At 38.7% G+C, this 22,048-nt stretch overlaps 1 protein-coding gene across 5 annotated transcripts in view; it reads right to left on the reverse strand.

Annotated features, from left to right (window-relative positions):
- nbeab (neurobeachin b) overlaps nucleotides 1–22,048 on the reverse strand; it is a 199,838-nt gene that overhangs the window by 123,718 nt on the left and 54,072 nt on the right. For all 5 annotated transcript variants that reach the window (XM_084950036.1, XM_084950038.1, XM_084950037.1 and 2 more), the window contains exons 7-14: nucleotides 19,397–19,516; nucleotides 17,127–17,273; nucleotides 12,075–12,272; nucleotides 11,815–11,948; nucleotides 9,908–10,016; nucleotides 7,599–7,751; nucleotides 6,029–6,197; nucleotides 610–689 (exon numbers count right to left, since the gene is read on the reverse strand). In XM_084950036.1, coding sequence (XP_084806162.1) covers nucleotides 610–689; nucleotides 6,029–6,197; nucleotides 7,599–7,751; nucleotides 9,908–10,016; nucleotides 11,815–11,948; nucleotides 12,075–12,272; nucleotides 17,127–17,273; nucleotides 19,397–19,516 — 1,110 coding nt within the window. The remainder of the gene's footprint in view (nucleotides 1–609; nucleotides 690–6,028; nucleotides 6,198–7,598; nucleotides 7,752–9,907; nucleotides 10,017–11,814; nucleotides 11,949–12,074; nucleotides 12,273–17,126; nucleotides 17,274–19,396; nucleotides 19,517–22,048) is intronic.

Here is a 22,048-nt window from a genome sequence, read left to right on the forward strand (position 1 = left end):
CGCAAAGAAAATTAAATATTAGAGAGGCTGAAAAAAGGCTTCAGAGCTTTTATGATTTTCCATCGATTCGTTTGAAATTGCTTGAGGTGAAACACAAGAGTTTTGGCATCCTCAGTGTCAATTCTCATCGTTGTACTCCGAACGGGTTTACGATCGAGGCACCTCGTTTCTGCAACAAAACCGTATTGAACAGACAGATAACTCCAAACTTGATTTCTACTCTGTGTTAAAATTTGATATGTCTTCTTCCCTGCCCCTGGATGCGAGCACGATAATTAACTGCAGAAACATAATATCATAGGATGTAAGCAGCAACATGTCAACTTACCTGCGTGCAATAAAGAAAAACTAGCTGAAGCAAAGACAAACAGCAATTTGTAAAGTTGAAACTCACAAATATATCTTCACGCAATGATGAAATAATTATTAAAACTGTCTTCTTCTTTTTTTTTTTACTGAATCCATTAAACTTTTCATGCCCAGCTAGTTTCCTGAATTTATTAAGGAGCAGGCCAGGAGAACATTATAGGATAACAGAGGAGCGATCTCCATATTTTCTCAGTGCAGCCGTGTGAGGAGCTATGAGGCACAAAGACAGGTAGGATATACCTTCAGGATGAGTTGCTTGAGGAAGAGAAGCATGAATGCCCGCAGAGAAATAATTTCTTTCTGGGTTGGCCTTGGACCATCTGTGAAAAGAGAGATAAAAATGAGAAAGGAGGTACAGGAACCAAATAAAACATCTTCCTGTCATTTATTTTCCAGTGTTATCTCAATTTTTAATATTTTATTGGTGATTTTTTTGGTACCTTATCTGCAGGTTCCTTTTTGATGTTTTTTAATAACCTTAAAATATTTCTCTCGTTAAAGTCATATTTTCTGCTCCTCTGGGCTTTTGAGAAAAAGCTTGGGTGCCTTTTAAAGCGCAAGTGACTATTTTTAGATTTATTTTGGGTATGTTTTGTTGTTACAGTTTTTGGTCTATGATGTCCTTTATTGATTCACTGGATTCACCTTCAGTGTGTGGATGAAAAGTTTCACCAACAACCTAGTGTTGGGCATACAGCCAATCTCCCACTTTGTCATCAGAGCAGAACACGTACTCTGGCTTTATGCTTTAAGCCTGGGAAGGGCTCATTTGGAGTATTCATCTTAAACGTATTCATCATCCACACTGCATCCAAACTCTGTGTATCCCATGTAGCCTTGGCCACAACACAGTACCCAGGCAGCCAGCCCAAGGTCACCTCTGTCATACCTGCCCGTCACACCTGCCAACATCTCATTAAATCTACGCAAAATGCCTTTGCCAACTTAAGGTCACTTTGGCACTCTGAAGTTAGCCTCACATTCTAACTTAGTCAACATGTGATGAGCTAAGCGCTGTCACCAGGTGTAAATAAAGTAGAATGCCAGGAATGACAAAAAACGCTGATTAACCGTCATATCAAAGAGCTGCTCCCATTGCAGTGATTTGGCTGGCACAAGAATTAATGTTGACACAATCAGCCACTGCTCATTATCATAAGCTCTTCTGTATTAACCAAAACATGTTTTCATGAGCAAACACTCTAATGGGCTCCAGCAACAGGCAGATCACAACAATACAGAGCTATTCAGACCGACACATCAGAATATACAGGATGTGGCATACATTACCGTCTATGACAATACAAGCCAATCCCCTTAGGATTAGCAGAACTCTCACTGTAGCACAAAGGCAGGAAATCTGGTGCATGCACACACATATTTATATCTACAGTTCATTTCTTATACATCCTATGTAGCCAATAAGGTACACTGACAAAACCTGTTGCATTTACACAGGTAAGAAATGACAGTAACAGGGTTAAACACAAAAAAACAAGTGTTTAATGGAAAATTTGATACTTTTTTCATGTCTTTCTTCTCCTCTCAGCCCTGATAAACTCTAACCTCCACCTTGGCAGAACACATGTTCATTTGAAATGGGGACCATGCCACGATGACAGATACAACCGCAGTAGACAACTGACCATCCTGCTTCAACAACCGGTCAATGTAATCAATGATGAGGCTCCCTGAGGTTGCAGGATGATGGTAAGTGCTGCTGCATCCTGACACTGATTAATAGAGGGAGAGACAAAAACCCAGGGCAAGGACAGAGTCTGACATAGAAGGGATGATAAGAACATTATTACTACAGCCGCCGCATCTCAGTTATTCGCAACCAATTATGCTCAGCAGCTCTGAACGGCCCTTGTTTCTCATTTACAGATTGCTTTACTTCCTGCGTCCCAAGGGCACAAGGAGAAAGCCTTTATTGAAAAGCGATTTATGTCCATGTGATTAATGCAGGAGCCTAATTTCAGGTTATGACTGATGATAATAACAAAGTTATGGCATGCACAAAAACATGTGTGACGTCTATTGGTACAAGGGTTTCAATAGAATAGTGAGTAAATTAATTTGTTGAGTGAATGTTTCTAAACAAACAAATTCTGACATGATGTAATAATCTGCAGTAGCACTCACTTTTTCTTTTAGATTTAGCCATGAGTTGCTTTTGCATCTTTTACCCAGGTTTAACCTTTTTTGTTATAGCATGTAGAGTATAATCACTTTAAACTGCAATAAGAAAACATTTCATAGGGACAGACCGCAATTCAGTCCTGCCCTTACTAAAGGGTAAAGCAACTTGTGGCTCTATATTGACATTCTACTGCATTCTTTTGTAAATACTGTCTTGCAAAAATCTGAAAAATGCCTTAAAGTTGCAGCTGCACTGGGACACACTACCAGCAGGGTAAAGAACTTAGAACTATATTTTTATAACATGCCAAACCAAACATTGTAATAAGTCATATTTCCAGATTGCTATCCTACGAGTGTGCATAGTGCCCCTCAGTTACCTAGTCCACTCCTCGCATGAAAACAGCATGATGGTAAATGTAATGCCATCCCTCTTCTTCTCGCCACATATTTTCCTCCACCAAAGATTGTTCAAACGTGACTTGTAAACAGAATGCAGACAGGCTACAGACAAATGTTTGTAGATATTAAAACCTTTTTTTTCCCTTCATGTGCTCTGTTGAGTTTTCATGGTATAAATTTGTAAATGTGACACAGCAAGAAGTGAAAGCCTTCACCAAAGATACATGGTTCTGGTGGTTTACCCTTAAGGACCACACACACACACACACACACACACACACACACACACACACACACACACACACACACACACACACACACACACACTCTTCATCTAAAACTCTTGATCATATTATTCCTCTGAAGCATCCCTGCATGTCTGTAACTGGTGATTTCTCTTATAATGGGGATAACATTAAAGCGAATGTGGTAAATGGCCAAGAAACTTTGCTGCCCATCTCATTACTCATTATTTAGTAAAACAGTCAAGGCAGAGACAAAGACAAAAGGAGAATGATATAGATTGAGACAAATTGTGTGCTGGCTTGTGGGTACATGTCACAGACTGACAGAAGCTGAGCAATGAGCAACTGTCTATGAGTGTCTGCACTGATTCTGCGCATAACCGAATGATACATGGCTTTAATTTGATAGCGCTCTCTATTAAGACCTGAGGGGAAAAAAAGGGGGAGGCACTCCCAGAAAAAGAACGAGTAGCTGGAGGAAATCAGTTTTAAACGCCCTCTCTGTGTCCTATAATTGAACACTTCATTATCTGCTTGGCTCTCTCCCTTTTTGTATGCATCTTTGTTTGGTCATTTTTCAGTTTAGGAGGACAGAGAAAAACTGACCTGCCAAAAGATGCACAGATCAATGAAACCAGACTCACTCGGAAAATTACGTACAGCAAAAAGGTGATCCATTTGAGAGGTCTTCCATTGAATCTCAACCATTATTTCAGCCCATTACAGTCTACCAGGGACACAACGACAATCAGCACCATAATTACACTTTGTAAAGTCTGTATTTAGGGAAAGCTTAGCGAAAAAAAACCCCAACTCAGCAGAGGAATGTGCTTGACAAGTATGGACTACAAAATGTAAGTGCAGATGTGGATGTCTTTGTCACTCCTCTTTTTATTCAGTTTTGTTGAGCAGCGACTGCTGCATGTGCCACTTAAAATGCATTTTTTTTGTTTATATTTCTCCAGTGTACTTTTTGGATCAATCTTAATTTTGTGCTGATGCACGATGGAACGCCGAAACAGAATTTCATGGACTTTCTAGTTTCCCTGTGTACTTCAGCTCTGTCCCCTTTAAGCACAGACACCTTGTGAAGGAGCCTCATCTAGGCATTCAATTATCTGAGTCACAAGGCAATGCCCATGATTGTAAGTCAAAGTCTGGGATAGACTGGTAAATCTAGAGCTTTTTTATTCTTAACCTCTGCTGACTGTTTACCACATGAGTTTAAATGCTTGGATGGCTCCTACCTGTTTATCTCATCATCATTCTCTCATTTGGTACAGGAAATCAAATTACAGTGAGATGTAATCGTAAGTCAGAGTAGTTCTAAACAGGAAACTCGCTCTTGAAACAATCTTGTGCAAAAAAAAAAAAAAACTACAGTTCCTACGTTTAGGACAGAACCATGTCCTAAACAAGCTATTTTATAATCACAGTAAGTTATTACAAATTGGTGAACGGAGTGTTCAACACACAGGTTATGATAAAATCTCGTCGGTGTAGGGTGAAAAGAATTCATTGTCCTAGAACATGAACTCAAGACAAGACATGAGAATTAAAGGGAAAAATGTCCTAATAGGATTTTGGCTTCAACACTTGCAAAAGTCATGTGATTTATACAATTTCATACTCATTAAATGCTCCCTTGTGGCCCATGATCTGTTATAAACTGCTCCCATCAGGATAGAAATGTTTCATGACTAAAACAGATAACTCTGTTTAATAATTAGAATTTTCTTTTCTTTTTTTATTAAAAACAAAAATAGTACCCAAATCATGGCATCAAAAATGCCTCAATAACTCCTCACAGTAAAGGTCAAGGATTCAGGTTTTCTTTAATCTGGCCCACATCTCTAGGATGAACTTTCATTACTTGAACCCTGTTAACATCCTTTGATCTACAAAGGAAGGAATAAGGGACACTACCTGGTGTGAGCTGACATGATTTGGAACTAAATAAAGTCAGAAATCATGAGCGTAACTCAGCCTGCATGTCACTACCACTATTAGAATTATGTCAGTTAGGATCACACCCATTGGTGAAGTATCAAGGACGCAGGCAAAGTGCCTTGATGTGGTATATACAGACAAAACACTGCAATATTCAGCCAGCTCTGCAACAGCCCGACAGAATTAGTAAGAAATGATCAGTGCCGCAGGAAACGCTGGGGGTAGAGAAGCATGATTTTTGCAAGAAAACAGCCTCTGATTGTACAACAAGTATGACATTGTCATTGTCAGAATACAAGCTTCAACCTTCAGCAAGTAAATTTCATTGGGCATTGGTACAGTATAAAGTGAGCTCTAAGATCCAACATAAAACAAATCTTACACTGTGACACAGATAGTTTCAGTAAAGAATAATGGATAGCAAAAAGGAAATGACAGTTCAAGGGCACTTTCACTCCCAGCACAGCCTGCTTGGTGACATGCTGTTGTTTCACAGACTGAGGATGCCAGTCATGCTATTGGCCCAGGTTTCAGAGACCTAACACCCACACTAAGCACCCGAGTGGGATGACAATATTGATATGGTGTGTCTGCTTCACTGTCATCTCCTGTGATGGCCACGGTCCTAACAGCTGACAAGCAAGCGCTTCCATGTGGAGATGAGTCATTTCAAATGAGGGGGAGCTGCTGCCATTTCAGGAAGACGCTTTGATAGCAGGCTTTTGACTGAACACAATGATTGTGATTGGTTCGGTACCAATGATTTGCTTACGAAAACACCGAGCTTCTCGTGGATGAGCCCTCGGATGGATGAGAAAGAGTTTACATAAACAGCAACCCCCAACAAATCAAATCCTAAATCCACATCAAAGAGAAAAAAGAACTTGCTCAAAATGATCTAGGATGCTTCGTAGGCTCACCAAGACCCTTTGGTGTGATGCCGCTGCTTTCTGAAGGGTTGACAGCCCAGTAGTAGTACTTCAGCGTATGCATGAGCTGAAGCACAGTCCCCACCCGACGAATAGTGTTGTAGATGGTCGCTGTGCCAATAAACTCAGCAGAAAGGTAGGTATACAGAGAGAGCTGTACCTGGAACACAAACATAGACACATAGATACTCATGTTATGCACAGTTAAGTAAAAAATGTAAGTAAATATTGACATCATAGTCCAATGAACCACAAACCATTTCTAGAAAGAAGTTTTGCTGTGATATTTCACACTAACTGAGCTCATTATCCTTGCAGGTGTATGCTCTAGATGGCCACTAACCCTGTATTACTCAATTTCACATTTGTCGCAGCTCCACTCTGTTCAGTGATGATTAGCATGTCCTCTGTAATTAGCAGTAGACCTGAGAAGAATCCTTAATCCTACTACAGCCCTTTTAGCACTAAATACTGATGGCTTTTTCCCCATATGTCATAAATTGCAAGATAGTAATGAGCCAAATATGAGTCATGATGAAAGGTGGCAGAGTGGCTATGATGTGCGTGTGATGTGATATCGTTTGAGGGCCTCTGAGACAAATGAACACTGCAATACTGTTAAAGCAATATCCATGGGAACAGAGTATTAAAATTGCTCACAAAATCTTATATGACCATGGAAGGACATCATAGGTCCCGTGTAATTAATGCACAGTGCATGTCAGGGTGCTTACTGGCACAGCTGGCTCTCTGCAGCCTGTGCAGCTCGAGAATATGAAGAGAGGAAATGTGGACCTTGTGGGATGTCCTCAGGGAAGGAGCCAGAGTAGCTGTGTGTAGCTAAAGTGTTCTACCCCACTTCATTACCTAGCTGTTTCTTTCATTTCTCTACTCTTTTCTCTATGCCCTATTTTGGAGGAGTGTGGCAGTCAAGCCTCCAGACACTTTTGTATTTATTTCCTCTTTTTATTTATTCATGCCTTGGCACCACAAGCAGCATTCCTGAGGCAAATGTATTTGCCACACACACATTTAGCTTCTTTGATATACCTCATCCTATTTTTTATGGGTCATTATTTAAAAGGAGGTGGAAAAGACCTCTGGAACATTTAAAACACGCTAGAAAAGCAGTAGTTCACTGAATGTCACTTGGGCCCTGAACACCGTCTAGAGGTAAAACGACATAATTTACTTTTATTTGACATCTCAACTGACAGAGTAAAAATAGCTTTCCTTTGGTTCAAATTAATGCAAGTTTATCCTTGTGAAAAATATTTGATAATTATTCATAAAAACGTTTTTCACTTGCAGTGTTATTACCCATATAGTTTATTTTATTGCCACATGCACAAATGGTTGCTGTCACTGAGAATCTCATCAAATCTGACACCAGTATGATGCATACTTGACAGCCTGTTTCCATTAAAATAGAATGAATGTGTAAGGATTTTTATTTTTTATTACCACCCCACACTACAGAAGAAATCATGATGTGGGGCATTACTAAAGCCTGTTATTGTAACTCTGGATATGCCAGTGAGAGTTACCTGCAGGAACTCACCTTGGCAGGGGTGTAGATCCAGATGGCAGGATTGAAAAGGATGTGGTCACACAGCTGCTTCAGGAGTGGTGCTCCATGTGTTAGACCATCCAGATACTTTGCAAAGGAGAGGAACTGTTCTAATACAGCCCTGGTGATGTGTACACGTGATGACTGTAGAGAGAAGCACAGAGTCATGTTAAATAACAATTGTGTCACCAAGACGATTCTGCTGTAAGCAAGTTTTTATGTTCCCTGATACTTGCTGCATCAAGCAAACCCCTAAGGTAACTGTTTGTGAAATGTGTCTGCAATATCCAGAGGAAGCTAAAACCTTTTGTCACAAACCGAATAAAAATATCTGTAACTGTGTCACCGACACCTGAAAGATAGGTAGAAGCATTAAACTACAAAAGTGGTCAGCAGCAGATAATATAGTGTGATATGATAATGTGCATTTTGAAAATCTACATCTACACATATAAATATATATATATTCATCTATGTGTATGTTGTGTATGGGTGGGTGAAAAATTGATCTACTCAGTCATTTTGTCAAGTTACTGAAGTCCAATTATAAATTAAATATATATTATATTAAAATATTCAAACAAAATTAGTGCAAGTTGTTTTGACTTTGCAGAAAAGTCAACTTTGACGAGTTCTTTTAGCGATCATGTCTGGCACCTGTTCACTGTCCAGGTGGACACTTGCTGAGGGCAAGAGAGGGGATAAAATGAAGGCCCGGGAAGAAGGGAAGGTGTGGCATAAACAGATAATGAACAGATGGTGTGATATGTGAAAGTGTGAAACCTGGCGGCGGGAAGGAAGCAAGGAAAAAAAAAAAAACCTTCAGCTCTCAGGTGCCGACTCTGCCTGGCTGTTAGTTAACAGCAGCTGAAGCCAGCAGGAAGGCAAGTCACTGAGTGACAAAGTGGCATAATTTCTCAGCGCTCCAAAAGAGCGAGCACTCTAGAGACACCGGCTGCTAGATCTGAATCACAAAATGGGCAAATAAAAATTGATGTGAAAAGAAAGGGAGGGTGGAGGAGGGGGGTGTTCTTCCTCTAGCTCTGTTTAGTTCAAAGACACATTTAGGACTCTGCTACAGGCAACGACAGATTAGAGTAGTGACGGGGCTGTGAGAGTGTGGGGAGACGCGGTGCACATTGGCACTGAGGACAATGGTAGATCGCTGGGATAGGACTTTGCAAAGATTTTGTTGGGAAAAAAAGCCAAATAATGTCCCAGTTATCCTTTCATTGAACTAGAAAATGAAGTGGTGAACATGTGCTTTTTTCAACTATAATAAACGTCTATACAGCTGTTATTTTATTTGTAATTTCTCACAGACAGACAGTATCTTACACGCATCATGATTATTATAATAAACCCTGACTTTTTTGTTGTGGCCTATGAGCACATCATAACAATAAACATACAGACAGACATTATGAAAGAACAACATATTGTTTAGAACAAGCCAGCAGATAAATATCTAATATAAAAATAGCAAAACTATAACAAATTTAATAAGATGCATATACTGAATACATAAAAAGGTAAAATACGCACATTTAGAGAGTGAGAATTTGATGATGAGCTGTACTGTGCAAATGTAAAGCAGCATGTGTGAGTGTTTGCAGTGATACTGAGTCTTGTGGTCTGTTAAGCAGGGGAGCAAATGCTCTGTGTTCAGTAGTGTGATGGCTGTGGGGTAAATGCTGTTGTTTAATCAGTTTATATAAGCGTACAGGTTCTATAGTGAAGTTGGGTCAAAATGTTCCTGTATTATTCATACAAGAAAAAAACAAAAGAAAAACAAACAACCAATTAAAACTGCCTGAAACCGAATCATTTCCCTTTCAGGGCCATCTTCGTGTGCATGTCTCGACAGCTTGTAGCATAGCTGGTAGGTTTTTTTTGTTTTTTTTACAACATTCACAAGATTTGTGAACTGTGAATGTGTTCCTGGGATGAGACTGAACAATAAATTGTACTGTACCATACTGAGAAATTTGATGAAGGACATTTAGCAAATATGACAAGAACTGTGATTTGCGAAATCTGTGTCTTGTGGAAATGTGTGAGATCAAGGAAGCATCTAATCTAAAGATAGCAGCTTTGATGAAAGCAGTCCCAGCTTGCACAAGGAGATGAACCTGAAGGCAAAACTGTCTAAATTTTTCTATTTTATTTTTTATGGACTGATTCCAGAAGACTTTGATAGTACTGCGTATTTTTACGGGTGTGGTAACACAGGTTAAATTAGAAAACTTTACACTGTGGTAGGAAAACAGTGGCAATATTTTGTGTAAGCTCTTGCATACCTTCTCTAGTAGGTATCCAATCACCAAAAATCCCTTTCCTCCCAACATCTGTTCCTGCATGGCCACGGAGCTCTTGAGCAGCTCAAGCAGAAAAGCCATGAGAGTGGCACTGTAAAAGTAAAAGTCACAATCTCTCATACAGGAATAAAATACTCATCGACTCACAGACTCTTAAGATGTAATTTGTCCATCAACTATTCTATAAACAGAATGAAAAGGGGGGGAAACAAGGTCATTTTCAGAGGATGTCAGAAGTCAGCTGGGAACTCTAGCTCACTGCTTTCATCCCTCTTCAGTGCAGGAGAAAAGGCTGGTTTGCTGGGTTCTCCAGGGACTGGGGAATTTCTTTACGGTGAACTGTAACAGAGTTTGTAGGTATCATATTTTTGTATGAGGTGGGGGAAGAAGGAGGAGGCAGGGCAGTGCAGTGAAGGCATTTTTTTTTCTTTGTTGCAGGTTTTTTTTCTCAGCAGAAGCCTTTGGCTGAGCAACAGTGGTGCTTGGTGACACTTCTTAATCGGCTTTTCCTCACATCCTCTAGTGGTTTTCACCCCAGCACAACAATCACAAGGACACAATCACTCCTCTGCAGGCTTGCTCATGTATAGTGAACATACACTACATGCATACAAACTCATTTACTTAATGTTAACTTCAAGTCGTTTTTTTCACCTTTGAACTATTTACTTAAACAGAGAACAGAATTAGATGACACGACTCTGTGTGGGTCTGGTTTATCCCATGATCCTTTGCTGCAAGCAGAGATTCTTTCCAATTTGGTCGAGGAGTCGTGGCTGATGCGACACCAGCACTGCTTGGAAATCAAGGTGACACAGGCTCACGATATTATTAAAGGGGATTTTTTTTTAAATCACTATTTGATGATGCTGTCAAGAACAGCCAAGGCAGATCAGGGAGCATTATATGGAGTTAATTGTTGCAGACGCTTTGAACTTCTCAGCCCAACAGGCTTTTAGAAGGACTCAGTCTAAAAGCCACGGCAAGGACAAAGCAAAGTGCTTGGGAGCGTTGCACACAGTGAGCCAAAGACTCTAACATGCTAGAAAGAGAGGAGGAGGGACAGAGAGCTGAGAGGAGAGGAATCTACAGAGGGACAGAGCTTTGGGTATCAGGGATTTGTGCTGCTATGCAGCCACTCCTGCGTCCATCCATGTCATTGAACTAACACAGGATTAGAGCAGAGCTCAGGCTCCATCCCGAGCACAGTTGGGAAGCTTTGGGCAGACCAGCTCAGAACGATGGGGTGAGAGGAGTCTGAAGCAGTGAGCAGAGATAATAATGAAAGGGGACTACAGCTTGACCAAGACTGCTATATGATACAGAAAATCTCATCACTGCATTATTTATCCAACAAATCCATGCTGCAGACCCTGGGTGTTTCTGAACTGAATCCATCATAAGTTGTCATTTACTATAAAATCATGAGCAAACCCACATTCGTAGTTTTCAACCATATTAAGCATCAAGTTTAACAAAATAGCCCATTGCTTCTGTTGATTTTACTCCCAGTGAGTTATGAGGTTAACTGCCAATATGCTTAACACCACAAAAAAGGGAGATAATTATTTGGAACACCTCAGTGACTTCCCAATTAGGATAAGTCAGATGCTGGAATGTTGCAGCTGAACTTGATAATTTACATGAAGATTTATTCATGGGGGGAAAAAAGCAACCCTTAAGTCATTTTAAGAAGTGATTAATATTACTTTAGTTGCCAACCCTTCATCAGTCACAAACACAGCCATAAATCACAATAAAAAAATATCAAAAAGGAATTAAATTCACAACTTCCAAATTACTTTTCCCCTCATCTACAGTTTCATGTATATAACTTTTACTTTCATTTCTAAAAGAAGTTGTACAGTCTCAAAATTGCTTCTTCTTACCAGACAGTTGTTTCCACCTGGCTGTCATTCAGCTGATGAAAGTCCAGCTGGGCAAAGAGGGGAAAGAGAACCTGGATCCCACCAATAGAGTGTATGGCACTATGGATGGAGTGAGTCACTGTGGCTTTCACATCCTGGAAGGGTAAGGCAAAACCCATAAATACGCCTTCGTACGGACTGAATTTTAAACCCAATGTAATAAAAATGAACGAGTCAGTACCTAAAGTATTGAGCACAAAGTTAAGAGTAATGCAACTGACCTGAAGCATAAGGGCGTGCGGTGAGTGCACAAAGATGGAGGCATTTTCTCTAGGCGAAGATTCCAGGCAAAGCTGGGCATCAGTGGCCTTCGCATTATAGGTGAAGGCGATGGAGTTGGCTAATTTGCTGTCATATAATACCTGCTTGTGATGCTCTGCTAAGTGAATATCACTCTCGGACTTGAACTTAAATGTACTCTGTTAGAAAAAAACAGAGAGAGAGAAATCAAAAAAGGAATGACAAAAATAAAAGTGTGAGAGTGATGGGCTATGTATTTTTCTTAGTGAACATACACCCCATCATTGCCTCTTGGGTGTTATCTTTTAATTATAACTTCATTTGAGAATGAAAAATGGCTGACACTGAGTGCATTACAGCATATCGCCATTTTCAAAATGAATTTTCTCCATTGATTAAAGCATCCTGTTCATCTCTATCATTCTGTATGGGTACAATCAACAACAAAAGGCAAAACCATTAGCTTTTTAGTAACTAAGAGAATAAATTGAGCAGTGACAGCAGTATTATGTTTACATGTCAAAAGAAAAGCTGTATTCAAAATAGAAAACCAGTGGCTGTAAATAAATTTCCAAAATATGAGACGTAAAACTCATGTTTAAACTTATATTTGTAAAATGAATTATTTTCATCGTTATGTCTCTTGGAGAAATGGAGATATTTGCTGCATATTTTGTCTTACTTTGAATGTGCACGTAAGCCTTTTGTTCTGAGTGCAACATTGCCTGATGACAATCTTCAAGTTCGACTGCAGAGTACAATGATTAGGGTCTGATGATAAAGATCAAAGCTGCTTTGATACCAGAGATGATTGTGTACCTGCATTAATTTAACCAAGAAGTCATTTACTCCACTCTGTTCATGAGCAAATTCAAGCCGAGCACAGTTACTGCTGAACTCTCACAAAAACATACTAAAAGAAGGCTGCAGACAAGGCACTGTCAGAGCAGTCTTTTTGGATATAAAGTACGCAAGGTTTTTTGGTGGGGGGGGGGGGGGTTGCTTTTGCTTGTTTTGCACTGACATTGTAATTTTCTTTTCCAATACAGTCATGAAGCAGAGACAAATTGGGGACGAGTTTTGCCAATACAGCTGAAAACACATTCAAATTAAAGCTGGCGGTTGGCAGTTTAGCTTCAAATTGCTGTGCCACCTCACATCTATAGTAATAAGAGGAAGAAAACAGATTAGAAATTTACGCCCAGCTGAGGGAAATAAACCAGCGACTTGATGATTATGATGATAATTCAATGTTTTACTGGGACTGTGTGTCTTGTAAGAATAACTGCATCATATTTACCACAATGCTTTTACCAACATGTCTCATAAAGCACAGGTTAAATGAGTCAGTGGTTTAGTAACACATTCAATATGGCTACCATAACAAACTGCTGATCGATGACAGACTAGTCTCAATTTACTCAATCAATTAGCTGTTGACAGATGAGCTGAATTAATCTGTCAGTGCAGTGTGAACGCAGAAATCAATTTCTCTAATCAGGAGGGCTGAATTATTAATGGGTGAAAGAAATGCTTTTCCTTCCCTCTCTGACTTGTGGGCAGCAAGACTGTGGTGGTGAGATAAAGAGAGACAGAGAGAGCTGAAGCAACAGTGATGAAACAACCATCTGGTCCTAGAGGGACTGTAGATAAATACAGTATGTTCCGCAACATGGCAAACAGGGTTTGCGCACCTGTCCAAAACGCATCTAAATCTGGGATTCTTTTTCTCAGTGAGGAATAAATGGATAAAAAAAAATGTGATCTGACTCAGATTGTCAAATTCTGCAACGAGTATGGTTTCTATTCTGACTGCCTCTGAAGTGCAGAGTTGTAAGTGGGTGGCAGCCTTTAGTAGAAACTTACATTTGGAAGTTTTTAATAATCTTTATTATTAAACAACAAGTACAAGTATTGCACAACACTACCTTGCATCTTTTGAAATTTAATAATACTATTTGACATTTTCATTCCGTTTTGTTACATGTTACAGTTTCGTCTCTGCCTAAAGTGCTATGAACCTTTTTCAACATGATGCTAGTAAATATGTCTATTTATAGAGGCGTTATATCAGTTTCCTCACAGCACTGAAACTGAGAGGGTTTAATGACATATCTACGTACAGTTCGATGATAAAAAAGCATAAGAGATAATCTCTTCATCTGCCACACAGCGGACATCATGCATCTCATCATGAAGTCTCTAACATCCTTCAAAAGTTTCAACTCATGGAACCCAAGTGGCAAGAAATAACAAGCTCCACTGCTTTGCACTTTTGTGCGATCCTTGCCGCAGTGTGAAAATAATGATCCCATGGGTTTTGGGCTATCAAACCCTGTAGCGTGACAGCATCATTCCATAGGCCAGACACTCATAAAAAAGAATTAGAGTGCAGTTCCTCCTTTTTTCTACTAGTCCCAAAGGCTGCCACTGACCAGGGGCAACCCAGTCTCTCTGCACACCACAGGAAGACACTTAGAGGACTGCAACACTCCCTGTTGCCTGTGATACAAGTAGAAAATAACACAATATACCCGAGTATGACTTTCATTTTCTTCTGCTATTGACCCTTGTGTGTCTTTAATACAGTGAACTAACTATCCAACTACAAATTAAAATAAAAGCAATTTTTCACTTCCAAATTTTTTCTTTCTGTATATTGTTTCTTACTTGCTAGGAAAAAAAAAGTCACATATCTATCATCTGCATGGTTTTTGTTTTGTAGGCTGTTAGTTTTCTTTTTTACTGACTTTGCTTGTCATTGTTTTGTTTTACTTCCGGCTTTGGTCCGTTTCCCATCGGCTCCTCGCTGATTAAGTTATTTATAAAAATTACTGTTGGGATTATTTTGTAAAGCAAGTTCACTGCTGACACATTTCTGTGGATTATCTGAAGCTTTTGTGATTCGGTTTTCTTACATCAAAAGTATTTGGCCATGTTCACTTTACATGTACAGGAGCTGCTTGGGCATGAAGCTCACAGTTTTTATGTTGATATTAATGTTGGTGCCAGAGGAGGTTTGGAAGTTTCCAGTTAGTAAATCAGTAGAGTGTTGGCCACAAACTGACTTGTTGCAATTGTGGCACATATGAATCCAGTGAGAAAGAATGACCCATTCTTTCACAAATGTTTGTAAAGGCATACTGCACAGTTAGATGTCAAATACTTTGAGCAACAGTGGACCAGATTTGTGCCCCAATATCTTCTCCTGTAGCTTGTGTTTCATACTGCAGTGCAGTGTTGTTACAAATTTCATGGGCTAATCTGCCTTATGTAGAACACATCTGATAGTGATAATAGAAAACAAAGGAAAAACAAAGTGCATCATGTGAAAAACTGTTAATCATGGCACAATTGTTTTAACTTGTCAAATACAGATGACATTATTTCCAAGAGAATAAAGAAAAATGAAAAAAGAAAAAAGAAGAAAATATTAGGAATAAGTATGCAGAGAGGGGATTTTTTAGGCTTTCTGTTTAAAGAACTCCCAGACCTCGTGAGTCATTACCTGACTTTTGAAGATTAACTAACTGCTAAAACTGGAGTAACGAATGGAGAGAAAAAAATATGTCAGCTGCTGTCAGGCACAGTGTGTCCAGAAGCACCTCTAACTGTATCTGTCAAAGTCTGTGAATGTCAAGTCAATCATAAAGTTTGAACTTTACAAGAAAAAAGTTGTTTGTTTGTACTTTAAACGAAATAAACAGAAGTACATCCAAGTTCAGAGCCTGAAGAAGAAATCTAGCTAACACAACACAGTCAGATTTACAGCCATAAATCATAACATGCACTAGAAACGGTAACCCTAGGCAGCAATAATCTCTGCATTTAAACTAAGTGCAGTTACGGTTACACTGAATACACCGTGGGAGTAAGTGAAAGCATGTCGGACATCAAACATGGAGGAAAGGACCACGGATTAGAGAATAAATCATACATCAGAGGCGATGGTTTTTCTCCGGCTCTGCTGAGTTCAGACAGTATAAAGTTGAGTGTATAGTACACAGTCTAACAGATGTATGCTGAGATTGGCTGCACTCAGACTCCTCCAGGAAATTCTGAATTAAAACAGACCTCTCGTCATTTGTATAGCACTCCCACTACAACAATAAATCAGTGGGGTAGACAACTGTCTGACCTTTCTCCCCAACTCACCTGTCTAGGTCTTAAAAACATTGTTTACAACTTCACGAACTGCAGATAATTGTCTCCCCTGGGGACATCTATTCTTCATTATTTCAAGAATTCTGAACGATTGCTTTGCTGTGTCTTAATAGAAGGTCATGAAATGCAGTTAAGGAGGGGAACAACAAGTAACCAGTCATTAGCAAAAAGAGAAAACAATGATTTCTCTGAGAATTTCCTGGGCATCAGTAGACCTGACTTAAATCATCTTCAGCAGGGTAGCTTTTACTTAGTAAGTTTGTCTTTAAAACAGCTGGAGACAAAACACTAGTGGCACAAATTGGTCACTGAGAGTGCAAACTGCATGAGTCACATCTTGTGTTCAGGGTTTATTTAGCATGAAATGCCATTCCTACTTTTGGGAGAGGGTGTTGGGCTTAACACTGAAGAAACAGAACAGAAACAGCCTTTTGTGAGCATCTGGGACAAAAGTGAGACAATAAGGAGAATAATCTGAAAGTAAACAGGCACCTCCTTTTTCTTGCAGATCAGTGGGATGTTTTGTCAACATATAATAAATATTCACACTGTAATCCCTATTTTGGGAGGTCAGTTTCCTTTTATATTCACATTCATGTTCTGATTTTTGTTAAGATGCTCGGGAGCGCTCCACCTGCTGCAGCTAATGTCTCTATCCCCTCAGAGGGCCTGCTGCTTTCCTCTGTGTACTGTGCCATTATTCCCCAGAAGTAGGTAATTTATGCAGCCGTTTATCTGGGAGGAAAAGCAGGACAGCGATACAAGGCAAAGGAACTACAGCAGGACAGAGCTGCTCATTGATTTCACAGATGGATTGGTAATGCAGACTGCTTACATGTAATCTAATTTAGGCACCCACAAGCACATACCTTATAGCCTGGTCCTAGCTGATGAATTGCAAATATCTGAGCGGGATTGAGAGCTTCGCTGAACACGAAGACAGCTCCTAGCTGCCCGCAGAACACTCTGTTAGCATCCGCTGTCTCTGAGGACCCAAGGAAGCACTTATCATAACTCTGCAAGAGGGACATAGAAAAAGAGGCAACACCATCAGGGACTAGAAGAAAAAAAAAAAAAAAAATAAAAAAAATATATATATATATATATATATATATATATATATATATATATATATATATATATATATATATATATATATATATATATATATATATATATCACACAGCACTATTACGCAGAGGTCTAAAAGTAAAATGTAAAATATTTGATTTTTCAAATGGGTCCTTCAAATGTATTTTATTTTCTATTCCAGCCAAGAAATTCAATTTCGTTTTTCAAAGTAACATTCTCTCATGTTGTTTCAGTGTTTACGTTGACAATTCCCTGATGCAAAGAATTTCCTAACGGCCCTGATTTACAAAAACATGAAACCTCTATATAATCTCTGTAGTAGTGAAAAAATGTGATGTAGTTACATCCAGCACCAAATCGAAGGGCAATTTACAACGGCAACAGCAAATTGCATTACAAGTGAAGATCTATAAAAGAGGTTCAATGGCAGAATAAAAACATCAGATTAGTTGATAGAGATCTGGTTCTATCTAACCCTGTAAAAATGCTGTTTTACGTCCAACATGTGTAAGATTTAAAGCAAACAGTCAACCAAAACATTACCACATATATTTATGCTAACTAAGAAATACAGCTTTAGTGGACTGTATTACTTAGAAAGATACAATAATCTATATCTGAGTTGTAGTTAAGAACAGAATAAGGCAATTAAAAAGGATATCTAAAGATGACAGCATTTAACCTTTAAGATTGTAGCCTCAATAGCAAAGAAACAGAAGAAATCAAAATTATACATATAATGCATGTTAGATGTCTTCCAACTAAGTACAGCAAATTCACTGTCTACAAAACACAGAGCTTTTCAGCAAATATACAGTCCTTAACAAATTTCTTTACCACCTGTCAAAATAACAAGAAAACCCAAATATTTATAAAAAAAATCTGCCAAAATCTTGTTTATAGCTAAAACCTATATTGTTAGTTAGACAAAAAAAAGTCACATTTTCAGTTCATGTGAATTCATGTTTTTATGCCCTCTGGTCTTCTCAGAAATCAATCAAGCACAACATTCAACCACTAAAACTTTTCTGTTAGTGGGTGTACCCCGCCTTTCTACCTATGAAAGCTGGGATAGGTTCCAGTGACCCTGTTAAGGATAAATGGAAGAGAACGGATGGAAGGACGGGATGCGGGAAAACAACTGTAATTTAGCGTCTTAATAAAAAGTTTTTAAAAGTTTGATTATTTGATCTGCTTTTCTGTAAAACAATAAATTTGAAAATTTGTGGCCAACAACAACAATTACAATTCAGCAAAATAAATATAATATAACAAAATAAAAAATATAATTTTTAGTGAAAACTGATGCATAGTGATGGATTAACCATCACAGAAACATATTTTGGAAATTACAGAAAATGTTCATTTAGGACAGCTCTGGCTTAAACCACATTGCCAGGTTGTCTAATAAATTTGTTGACCACTGTATGTGACCAGAGACCTGCTTATGCCTATGGAATACTGCAAATGTTCATGTTTTTCTTCATGTATCGCAACATTTCTTTACAAAAATCACAAATTAAGGCATCTTCATTTAATGTGGTTGAATATTTCATGAACTACACTTGGTTCAAAGCACACCTTTCTAAATGTGTCCTCTCTGCAAGTCCAAATGCAACACTAATCATTTCTAAAAACTGTGTGAAATCATCTGAACATACAAATATTCTGTTAGACTGTAAATCACCTTGTTATCACACATTTTAAAAAAGACATCCTCAGTCTAATGGAAGTTATTATTTATTTACACATAAAACAGCTACTGGGTCTCAAAATTGTATTCTGATATCTACTGCAGCACAACCGGGACAAACAGATGTTCAAATAAAGAGTGAAACTCTAGACAGACTTCAGAGGAAAACAGTGAGTTAAAACTCATTTTCTCATTTCATCAATTAGAATTATTGAGGATGTATACATGTTTTACTCCCACAGAGCGCGAGCCATGCGAAACATTGATGTGGCAGCCTTAGCCTTGTGCCAGGAAGCATTAAAATCACGACAAAACGGCAACAGTGAGAAAAAGTAACAAATAAGGAGGACTTACATCATTTGTGTTGACGTGCCATGCCATGTCTCCATAAGAAACAAGCTGTCCGTTAACATAGCATCTGATTTCACTGTTCCTCCAGCGGCTGTAGATGTGGACTATACTGATCATGTACCACTAAAGGTGAGAAAGCAATCAGATTGAGATTTAAAGAATACAGCATTATGTATTTAGGTCATTAATGTTTTAACTAAATGTATCATTTAGTTTATAAAACAACATCACAAATAATTTTAAATGAATCACAAAGTTCAAAAGAACAATGGAAACGAAGCTTGCTACACAATGTTCTCAGATTTACAAAGGAGGAGAGTAAATAATAGATCAGAGGACAGGCCAAAGGGACGCAAGACAGCTAATTTTTATCACACACAAAAGGAAGGTAAATACTGCAGAACTGCAGCCAAAGAGGTGAGAGGGTGCAACAATAAAAAAAACAATTTAAAAATTAGCAAGAGGGAGAAAGTTGTTTCTTATTAACTATATGCTAAAAGAGGTAAACATTAATGGTCTGTTATTATATTATTTCACTGCCCATTTCACAAGGTGAAGCTGTTCAATTGCTTGTCAACACAAATCAGCCAGTCATATAGCAGCAACCACCTGAAGTTCAACCCGAGCATCGGAATGGAGACAAAAGTTAATTTAAATCACTTTAAACATGGCGTGGTTGCTGGTGTCTGCTGATATACTGGGATTTCACGACCATTACTAGGATGGTAATGGTTGGGGGTTTCTTTCCACTCTTTGGGTTCCTTAGTACCAACTGAGCATTCACTAAATGTTACACAATACATGATTATTGTTGCTGACCATGTCCATCTCTTTATGACCACAGTATACTCATCTTCTGATTGCTCATTCCAGCAGGATTACATGCTGTGTCACAAACAGTCTAAAACTGGTGTCTTGAGCATGATGATGAGTTCACTGTACAAAAAATGACCTCTACAACCATTGCATTTCAATCCTTTGGGATGTGGTTGAACACAAGATTGCGGATGTACAACTGGATGAACAACTCTGCAGCAACTGTGTGAAGCTATTACGTCAACGTGTACCAGATTCCTGGGGGAATCATTCAAGCATCTTGTTGAACTGATGCCACAAAGACTTAATGCAGTTCTGAAGGAAAAAGTAGTTCCAGCCCTGCTAGCATTAGGTACTAGCAAGGCGAACCTAAAGAAGTGAACAGTGAGTGTATTTATATATTTGACCATATCAACTGTTCTGTGCTAAAAAAAAGAAAAAAAAAAGTAACTAAAACTTAATTCTTCTAAATTAATTCTTAATTCTTTATTTAATAAGAAATAGGAAACTTTAAGCAATAGTAGCAGGAATTGGAAGCAGCAGTTGGAAATGTGGAAAGTGTGACAAAGGCACACCAGGCAGAAGCAAAACAATGTGGCTTTAATGACATCAAGTAGAAAAATATATTTTTTCCACCTTTTTTAAGATATATTTTTGGTCTTTTTACTTTTTGTGCCTTTACCTGAGAGTAGGAACATGGCATGTAGCAAAGAGACAGTGACACTGCAGTCCAGGCAATATTTTTTTTTTTTTTTTAAATGTTTATTCGACGTTGCTTTTTATTAAAAATACTGCAGAACTGCTTTGAATTGGTGTCTGCACTGCTCTTGGACTTGCTCCCCCTGTCAAGCTGCTTGTGCCGATAACAATAAGACGCCCGATGCAGAACTGCATACCACTATAAAGCACTCAGGCTGCTCATAATATGAACATAGGGTAAGACTGAGACAATCAGTCACAGCAGCAGGAAACAGATTGTCCATCTCCTACAGTACGTGACTATGCTTACTTTTTATTAGTTTGACCCAGGAAGGGCAATGTGAGCAGTCTAACAGAATTACTGCTACTTCACACAAAGGTAAGGACACTTAAAAGATGTCTGTGAAGGTTCTCAGTCATCCAGGTCATCGTAGTCAAAGGAGCTTGCAAAGAAAAGCGTCGGGACTTCTTTAAGTTGCTTGAAGACGTTTCACTTCTCATCCGAGAAGCTTCTTCAGTTCTTCAGCTTCTCAGATGAGAAGTGATATGTCTTCAAGCAACTTAAAGAAGTCCAGATGCTTTTCTTTGCAAGCTCCTTTGACACTTAAAATAGGACTCATGGTTAAGGGGAAGAATGCAAGCTACCTGTACTTATCCACGTCACGTATCCATGTCTGAACTCAAAATCAATTAAAAACTCAATTTACAGCAAGTTGTCTTCTACGTTATTCCACAAAACCATACCTGCAGTGTGACACTTGGAATGAGACGAATAGTTGTTCCCAGGTCTTATGTGAAGCCTCTAATTGTTTGACACATGCTTAGAGACAGCTTTCATTCTCTGCAGGGATAGGTACGCTACACTGACACTTCATGCTAAATTAAGTTTCATATTCTCATCTACATTTACATCCAATTAGACCTGTTAAGACTGCTCAGGGGCTTTAAATACATTCACGTTTATATGGAAACATACACAGCATGACTTATGTGTAGTGATTTGGTGTAACAATAAGTTCAAGACATTAATATAGTATAGAGACAAAGGCAACAAGCACAATTGAGGAAGCAATTTGAGAACAGTAGAGATAAAAAAAACAATGTCAATTTAAGAAAATGGAACAGGGAATTGCAATTGGG

The sequence above is a fragment of the Perissodus microlepis genome, chromosome 14 (genome assembly GCF_051167445.1).
Source record: "Perissodus microlepis isolate ML-2025 ecotype Zambia chromosome 14, ASM5116744v1, whole genome shotgun sequence".
Classification (NCBI taxonomy): domain Eukaryota; kingdom Metazoa; phylum Chordata; class Actinopteri; order Cichliformes; family Cichlidae; genus Perissodus; species Perissodus microlepis.